At 36.5% G+C, this 10,076-nt stretch overlaps 1 protein-coding gene across 1 annotated transcript in view; it reads left to right on the top strand.

Annotated features, from left to right (window-relative positions):
- The first annotated feature begins 1,748 nt into the window (after positions 1–1,748).
- LOC133549237 (carboxypeptidase A2-like) overlaps positions 1,749–10,076 on the top strand; it is a 16,580-nt gene continuing 8,252 nt past the window's right edge. The window contains exons 1-4 of the mRNA XM_061894451.1: positions 1,749–1,887; positions 5,155–5,230; positions 5,360–5,494; positions 8,700–8,798. Of these exons, the coding sequence (XP_061750435.1) occupies positions 1,823–1,887; positions 5,155–5,230; positions 5,360–5,494; positions 8,700–8,798 (375 nt within the window). The 5' untranslated portion in view covers positions 1,749–1,822. The remainder of the gene's footprint in view (positions 1,888–5,154; positions 5,231–5,359; positions 5,495–8,699; positions 8,799–10,076) is intronic.

Here is a 10,076-nt window from a genome sequence, read left to right on the forward strand (position 1 = left end):
ACACAGATTTTTTTTCCACAAAATTGTTCCACACTGATTTTTTTTTTTTTTTTTTTTACTTCAGATTATGCTAAGAATTTCATTGAATAAAAATATTGTAAGCAAAATGTATGTGTAAAAATTCAGTGCAAAAACACCAGTACAATTTTTGGGGGGGGGGGGGGGGGGGGGGGTAATTTGAAGTACGAAAATCAGTTTAAAAAATCTAAAACTAAAAAATGTTTTAAAAATATTCAATGTAGAAAAAAATGGTTGTAAAATAATGTTGTGTAAAAAAATTCAGTTTGTAAAAAAATTACTATAAAAAAATTGTGTGCAAAAAAATTCAGTGTATCAAAACATTACTGTAACAAAATGTGGTGAGTAAAAATTAAGTTTAAAACAATTTGGTGCATAAATATTTGCTTCAAGACTGATTTGCGGTAAATTAAGACGAAAGCAATCGATCCTGTCTCCGAACCAACCAAAGTCTTAATTTACCGGAAGTGAGTCTTGAGTTTTGGAGCAACAAATATTTACACACTGAATTTTTCCCACAACACTTTTATACACTGAATTTAAAAAAAAATAATTGCGGTTTAATTTTGTAAACTTTTTTTTTTTTTTTTTACTTCAAATTATGCTAAGCATTTCATTGAATGAAAATATTGTACGCAAAATATGTGTGTAAAAATTCAGGGCAAAAAAAATCAGTGTATAGAAAAATCTGTAGAAATTTTATACACATCATTTTTCTGCACTGATGTTTTTACACTGACTTTTTATACACTAATTGTTTTGAACTGAAACTTTTCACAGTCAATTTTCATACAATGCATTTTTTTTTTTTTTTTTTTTTTTTATTGCCACCTTTCCCAACTTCTTTGTCACGTGTTGCTGGCATCAAATTCTAAAGTTAATGATTATTTGCGACAGCAAAAAAATGTTTATCAGTTTGAACATCAAATATGTTGTCTTTGTAGCATATTCAACTGAATATGGGTCGAAAATGATTTGCAAATCATTGTATTCTGTTTATATTTACATCTAACACAATTTCCCAACTCATATGGAAACGGGGTTTGTAAATTATTTTTGATATTAGGCTAATATAGCTAATATAGACACTTACATCATGTGTTGCCTTCATTATATAAGACATTTAAGGTCATCTTGATAGTAGGCTAACAGAGTTAATATTGACTCTCACATCATGATGTTGCATTCATTATAAAGTCATTTTGATTGTAAGCTAATATAGACACTTGCATCATGTGTTGCCTTTATTATAAAACTTATGTAAGGCTTTTATTTTATTGCGGCTCCAGACAGATTTTTTTTCGTTGTGTTTTTGGTCTGGGCAAGTCACATGACCGTCACATGACAACTACTCCTAAATCTTTCTGTTACTTTCACCTAATGATTCCTTGTCAAACCTAAAACTTTATAGGACACTTTTAGACACATTGGACGCGTTCTAATGGGTTATAGATTCAAACAGCAGTGCACTGCCACCTACCGGCGCTGGGGAGAAGTGCAAATAAAACAAGGCATGAATAAAGTGAATAAAACTAGGTCATTTTGTACAAAAGCTACACAGCAACGTATGACTAAAACACATTTGATGGAGTCGGAGTGTTATCAATGTTCCCAAACCTCTTTTTGTTTGCACGTCCTGCAAATGGAAAAACACGACCTGCTGGTCTGAACTCAGGCTGAATCAGCAAGACTTGTACCCGCCAGGGTGTCCACGTGTGTGAGGTGGGAATGCTCCACCTGTGTTACCTGCTCATATTTAAGTTGCCGACCCCCCTCCCGGTGACTCCCAAATAAGCGAGCCGAGATGAGAGGCCTGTGGATGCTGATGGTGCTGGTGGCTGCGGCCCGAGCTGAGCGCGTGTTCGTCGGGTACAGTACCTGTTTTTTTATTTTGTGTACAGTGGGGCAAAAAAGTATTTAGTCAGCCACCGATTGTGCAAGTTCTCCCACTTAAAATGATGACAGAGGTCTGTAATTTTCATCATAGGTACACTTCAACTGTGAGAGACAGAATGTGGGGGGAAAATCCAGGAATTCACATTGTAGGAATTTTAAATAATTTATTTGTAAATTATGGTGGAAAATAAGTATTTGGTCAACCATTCAAAGCTCTCACTGATGGAAGGAGGTTTTGGCTCAAAATCTCACGATACATGGCCCCATTCATTCTTTCCTTAACACGGATCAATTGTCCTGTCCCCTTAGCAGAAAAACAGCCCCAACGCATGATGTTTCCACCCCCATGGTTCACAGTAGGTGTGGTGTTCTTGGGATGCAACTCTGTATTCTTTTTCCTCCAAACACGACGAGTTGAGTTTATACCAAAAAGTTTTATTTTGGTTTCATCTGACCACATGACATTCTCCCAAACCTCTGCTGTATCATCCGTGTATCCATTTTGACTAAATACTTTTTTGCCCCACTGTATATATATATATATATATATATATATATATATATATATATATTTCTACTGTTTGTGACCTTTATGATGCTCTTTGCTGTGATTATGAATGATGTCCCCGCTTATTTTGATTACAATTAATATTCATGTGATCACAATTAGCATTTGAGGGTCCTGATTATGTTGATATATTGCATTCAAGTTGTGTATCTTAACAAAACTGAAGAGATGAATAATTATGTTAGTGTCTCACCTCACTTTTGAAAAATATAAAGGATAGCAGTGCGTCTTAACTGTAGGACGTGAGCGCCCCCTAGATGTGTGTTTCTCAGCTGCGGTTGTCAGTTGTGATACACTTTCCCACCACTTGTGGCAGTGATGACAAAATCAACCAAACAGAAGAAGTCATAGACAAAATTGGTAAAGTTGTTTTTTAATTTGCATTTTAATGTTATTGACAGTTTGTCTAGAAACATATTTTATCGTACAGTTAGGTTTTATTTTTATTTTAGCACTGCGTGATGGTATGTACATTTAAATCAGTTTTCATGCGTCCCTTTTTTTGTAGTATAATTGATTGGTATTTATTTTTCTAATCAGCCTGACCTGAGCCTTGATAAACTGCATTGAATAAGATTTAAATCATGATTAATATTATTAACTGAGCGTATATATATGAGTGGGCCCCGGGCCATTCTGTAGTGAAAAATTTGAGCCCCCATGGTCAACAAAATGAGGTAGATCAGTGGTGTCGAACTTGTTTTCAACGAGGGCCACATCACAGTTATGGCTGGGGGCCACTTGTAACAGTGAATAATATATGAATATGCCTATGCATTTGATTTTATATATGTTGATTTATATATATATGTACATATATATATATATATATATATATATATATATATATGTATACATATATATATATATATACATACACAAACATATATATATATATTTATATATATATATAAACATATTTACATATTAGGGCTGCAAATTTTTGTGGTGTCCCACGGTTCAATTCAATATCGATTCTTGGGGTCACGATTCGATTATAAATAACAATTTTTGATTCAACGCGATTCTCAATTCAAAAATGATATTTTTCTGTTTCAAAACGATTTTGTATTCATTCAATACATAGGATTTCAGCAGGATCTACCCCAGTCTGCTGACATGCTAGCAGTGTAGTACATTTAAGAAAAAAAAAAAAGCTTATAACAATCCGAATGGTTATTTTCCTCTTTGTTCTGGAGGACACCGCTTCCTCTGTTTCCAAATATAATTTGAAATGTGGACTCGTCAGACCACAGAACACCTTTCCACTTTGCATCAGTCCATCTTAGGTGAGCTCGGGCCCAGCCAAGCCGGCGGCGTTTCAGGATGTTGTTGATAAATGGGTTTGGCTTTGCATAGTAGAGTGTTAACTTGCACTTACAGATGTAGCGACCAACTTTAGTTACTGACAGTGGTTTTATGAAGTGTTCCTGAGCCCATGTGGTGATATCCTTTACACACGGATGTCAATTTTTGATGCAGTACTGCCTGAGGGATCAAAAGTCCGTAATATCATCGCCTACGTGCAGTGATTTCTCCAGATTCTCTGAACTTTTTGATGATTTTACTGACCTTAGATGGTAAAATCCCTAAATTCCTTGTAATAGCTTGTTGAGAATTGTTGTTTCAAAACTGTTCGACAATTTGCTTACAAATTGGTGACCCTCCCCCCATCCTTGTTTGTGAATTACTTAGCATTTCATGGAAGCTGCTTTTATACCCAATCATGGCACCCACCTGTTCCCATTTAGCCTACACACCTGTGGGATATTCCATATAAGTGTTTGATAAGCATTCCTCAACTTTATCAGTACTTATTGCCACCTTTCCCAACTTCTTTGTCACGTCTTGCTGGCATCAAATTCTAAAGTTAATGATTATTTGCACAAAAAAAAAATATTTATCAGTTTGAACATCAAATATGTTGTCTTTGTAGCATGTTCAACTGAATATGGGTTGAAAATGATTTGCAAATCATTGTATTCCGTTTATATTTACATCTAACACAATTTCCCAACTCATATGGAAACGGGGGGTTTGTACACTTGGGCCAATTTGGTGTTGCCAATCAACCCACACCAAGGTTCATCCTACTCAGTGGCCTAGTGGTTAGAGTGTCCGCCCTAAGATCGGTAGTTTGGGAGTTCAAATCCCGGCCGAGTCATACCAAAGACTATAAAATGGGACCCATTACCTCCCTGCTTGGCACTCAGTATCAAGGGTTGGAATTGGGGGTTAAATCACCAAAAATGATACCCGGGCGCGGCCACCGCTGCTGCCCACTGCTCCCCTCACCTCCCAGGGGGTGATCAAGGGTGATGGGTCAAATGCAGAGAATAATTTCGTCAAACCAAGAGTGTGTGTGACAATCATTGGTACTTTAACTTTAACTTCATGTCTTTAAAAATTTAATTATGTGTCAAATATGATACAGATTGAAACATTTTTGTTAAAAAAAAAAAAGGTGTTAATATGAGCTCTAGTTTAAAATATTTAAATTTTTCTCCCCAAATACATAGTGGTTCAAAAATATAAATATTTGAACAGAAAATAGAAAATATTGATGAATTGATTTTGTATTTACTTCAACATTTTGAGTTCAGGTGACATGAATAGTTGTGTGTCAGTCAACAGTTTGGTACAAATATGAAAGTCAAGTGGTTCTCTGGCAGGGATCAAGTGATCCGGGTCAGTGTGCAGTCAGGAGAGCAGATCCAACTCCTGCGGGCCCTGGGGGAGGAACAGGAGGTGTGCCACTACACACACACACACACACACACACACACACACACACACACACACACACACACAAACGCACAATAAAACACAACAAAAGAAGTGCGTGAGCTAAAATTGCTCCTGACTCACTCTTTGCAGCTGGACTTCTGGCTCCATCCGGTCTCCACCGAGCTCCCCGTGGACATCCGAGTGCCGCGGTCCAGTCTGAGCGTCGTCAGGGAGTACCTGGACGCCCATGGCATCCTCTTCACCGTCATGATTGACAACCTTCAGGTGGGCCACACCCTCAATCCTCTCCAAACACAAGAACATGCTTTTGTTTGCTCCTGTAATAAAACTTGAATTTAATTGAATTATATTTATATAGCGCTTTTCTCTAGTGACTCAAAGCGCTTTTAGTAGTGAAACCCAATATCTAAGTTACATTTAAACCAGTGTGGGTGGCACTGGGAGCAGGTGGGTAAAGTTTCTTGCCCAAGGACAGAACGGCAGTGACTAGGATGCCGGAAGTGGGGATCGAACCAGGAACCCTCAAGTTGCTGGCACGGCCACTCAACCAACCGAGCTATACTGCCCCAAAAAATATTAAACAGGTTTTTCGTATTTAACCGCGACCGCCCTTGTCACTTGCCATAATGCCCTAAAGCAGAGGTGTCACAGTCTTTTTCACTGAGGGCCACATCGCAGTTATGTTCGGCCCCAGAGGGCCGCTTCTAAGAGTGAATACTATTATTACAAAACATTTTATGCATTTTATTATATTTAAAAAAAAACTCAAATGTAAAAATAATGCAATAAGTTCACCTCAAAATGTAGTGTATATTACTGTAAATGGAAAAACAGTACTGCTGTTTTTATGGTGAAAATATATATATATATATATATATATATATATATATATATAAAAATGTGATGTGCTGTTGCAGTAAGGGAAAATGAAACATTAAAAAAATAGCTAGTAATTCTCTAATAAAGACAAATAAAGAGACCATATTGAAACATTCCCCTGTATTATACGCTATATCAGTTTTGCAGTAATAGGTGAGTACAGTAGCCAAAAATGGTACTCTATTACTCAAGTAAGAGTATAGTTACTTTATGACTCAAGTAAAAGTAAAAAATGTTCTGAGGAAAAACTACTCAAGTACCAACTGGTGAGTATCTTAAAGGGGAACATTATCACAATTTCAGAAGAGTTAAAACCAATAAAAAATCAGTTCCCAGTGGCTTATTTTATTTTTTGAAGTTTTTTTCAAAATTTTACCCATCCCAGAATACCCCTAAAAAAAAGCTTTAAAGTGCCTGATTTTCGCTATCTGTGAAGCCATCGTCCATTTTCCTGTGACGTCATAAAGTGATGCCAATACGGATAGCACAGCAAGATATTAGCTCGGATTCAGACTTGGATTTCAGCGGCGATTCAACAGACTGCACATGTATTGAAACGGATGGTTGGAGTATGGAGGCAGATAGCGAAAACGAAATTGAAGAAGAAACTGAAGCTATTGAGCGAATAGCTATTGACGCTATTCGGCCATGTTTGCCTTAGCATCGCCGGTAAAATGTGCAGACCAACGATCGGAAGTTTCGCATTTTGTGACACTGGATCAACTTAAATCCGTCGATTGGTAAGTGTTTGTTTGGCATTAAATGTGGGTGGAGGGAAACGCTGGATGTAAATATAGTTTCAAATGTACATACAGCTTGCCTAAATAGCATGTTAGCATTGATTAGCTGGCAGTCATACCGCGACCAAATATGTCTGATTAGCACATAAGTCAATAACATCAACAAAACTCACCTTTGTGATTTAGTTGACTTTATCGTTGGAAATGCATCTGCAGGTTATCCATACATCTCTGTGCCATGTCTGCCTTACCATCGCCGGTAAAATGTGCAGACACTCCAGCACATTCAATGGGGGTCTGGCGGAAGATTTCTTTGACTTTATCGTTGGAAATGCATCTGCTCTGAGTGTCGCAGGATCTCCACACAATCTTGCCATCTCTATAGTAGCATAGCTTTTGTCGGTAAAGTGTGCGGAACAAACGATTGACCATTTCGGTGGCTTTCCCCCACACCCTCGTATTTTGAACAAATTTCGTCCAATTTCTTGCCACTTTCGCATCTTCGGGCCAGTGGTGCAACTTGAATCCCTCCCTGTTAGTGTTGTTACACCCTCCGACAACACACCGACGAGGCATGATGTCTCCAAGGTTCCAGAAAATAGTCGAAAAAACAGAAAATAACAGAGCTGAGACGCGGTGTTTGAGAAAATGGCGCCTTTATTACCTAGGCGATGTCACTTTCTGACGTCATCGCTCCGAGAGCGATAAACAGAAAGGCGTTTAATTTGCCAAAATTCACCCATTTAGAGTTCGGAAATCAGTTAAAAAAATATATGGTCTTTTTTACTGCAACATCAAGGTATATATTGACGCTCACATAGGTCTGGTGATAATGTTCCCCTTTAAGTTTTCTAAAAGGGGAACGGCACTTTTTAAAAATTATTTTGCCTTGTAAGACACAGATGATGATAAAAAAATATATATTTTTCATATTTTGTCAGTAAACATTGAAGATCATGTCACTTTTTACAGAGTGGAGGTTGAGTGCGGTCATGTGACTGGCAGGCTCCGTTTGATTGGTGACATTGAGTCAAATGTCAGTAGTGCTACGTTGGATTGGTGAAAGACATTCCTATGACGCAAGTCTCTCTAAAGAGCCGGATGAACGCGTCTTTGCAAGCACTGATTAATAATTATAAATAAATATAACGCTTATATATGTAAATGCAGCGATCTGAGTGAAACCTAATGTAAAAAAGAGGAAAAGCAGTGTTTTTACCTCACAAAAAGTAAAATGTAATGTAAAATAAATCTCAATATGTTGTTTAAGTTCATTAAAGTATATTAAAAAAAAACACACAAAAATAGAAAGTACGTTGCATAAAAAACTACTCTGAAATGTATCCTTGATCTAAACAGTTACTTAAGTAAAAGTAATGGAGTACATTACTGCCCACCTCTGGCTGTAGGCGACAAAGCAAATTAGTGTAATATCTAATAATATTTATCTCCAATAATGAACTAATTATATTTGTTAGAAAATGCCAAGGAGCAATAAAAACTTGAAAATGGCTACCGGACCGCACCGGACACCCCTCAGTGTTTTGTTTTGTTTTCTCGGAAAGTGCAAAGATATGGAGGGTAAAAGTTTGAAGAATGTGAATTACTCTACAGTAATATTTTACTGCACCATTATCACACTGGGTTAGTTGTTGTCTCATTCCTGTGAGAATCCTGCCTGAAGTATTAAACAGGTGGCATCTGTGTGCAGATAATAATGTATCATCTCTTTCTTTTCGGGACCGATCAGGTCGGCAGTGCATTCTTCACTCCCATTTTAAGTGAGGGACGAGGCAAAAACGTACTTGGGTATATCGGGGTCCTTATTTAACCACTCGCTGCCCTGTCAGGACCTCCTGGATACGGAGAAAGCTGAGATGGAGGAGAACGAGACGAAGGAGCGCAGCAGCAGTAACTTCAACTTTGGGGCCTATCATCGCCTGGAGACTGTAAGATATCATGATGACTGTCAAAATAACTGTATTGAATTATTACCATCGCGCCTCCACAGTTACATATGTTCATTCGGATAAAAACTCAATAATGAAACCTGCGTCACTTATTTGCTGTGATTGCTCCACAGTTACATTTACTCGAATATCGTTATAATATAAATCCATTGAAAGACTCAAATTAGTCCACAAAGTCAGAGAAACTGTTGCTGTATCAAAATAATGTGATCGCTCCGCCAAAGTTACATTTATTGAAAGTTCAAAATAACAAACAATATAATTATTCCACATGGTCAAAAAACCTATGTTACTTATTTATTGCGATTGCTCCAAAGTCAACATTTACTCGACTATCTTTATAATATAAATCAGTAGAAAGGCTCTCGAATTAGTCCACAAAGTCATAATAACTGTTGCTGTATCACAATAATGTGATCACTCCTCCACGCAGTAACACATCATGGAAATTAATGATAAGAAACAATAAATAATAAATAATGTTCAAAATAAAAAACAATTGAATTATTCCACATGGTCAAAAAACCTGTGTCACTTTTTTAATGCAATTGCTCCACAGTTAAGATTTATCAGACTATCTTTATTATATAAATCAATACAAAAGGCTCTTAAATTAGTCCATAAAGTCATAATAGCTGTTGCTGTATTACAATAATGTGATCGCTCCTCCAGGCAGTAACATGTCATGGAAGTTAAGGATAAGAAACAATAAATAATAAATAATGTTCAAAATAACAACTAATATAATTATTCCACGTAGTCAAAAAACCTGTGTCACTTATTTATTGCGATTGCTCCACAGTTAACATTTACTGGACTATCTTTATAAAATAAATCGATAGAAAGGCTCTCAAATTAGTCAACAAAGTCATAATAACTGTAGTTGTAATACAATAATGTGATCGCTCCTCCACACAGTAACATGTCATAGAAGTAAATGATAAGAAACAATAAATAATAAATAATGCTCAAAATAACAAACAATATAATTATTCCACTTAGTCAAAAAACCTGTGTCACTTATTTACTGCAATTGCTCCACAGTTAAGATTTATCAGACTATCTTTATTATATAAATCAATAGAAAGGCTCTTAAATTAGTCCACAAAGTCATAATAGCTGTTGCTGTAATACAATAATGTGATCGCTCCTCCAGGCAGTAACATGTCATGGAAGTTAAGGATAAGAAACAATAAAAAATAAATAATATTCAAAATAACAACTAACATAATTATTCCACATAGTCAAAAAACCTGT

Source organism: Nerophis ophidion, linkage group LG03 (assembly GCF_033978795.1).
Source record: "Nerophis ophidion isolate RoL-2023_Sa linkage group LG03, RoL_Noph_v1.0, whole genome shotgun sequence".
NCBI classification, from domain to species: domain Eukaryota; kingdom Metazoa; phylum Chordata; class Actinopteri; order Syngnathiformes; family Syngnathidae; genus Nerophis; species Nerophis ophidion.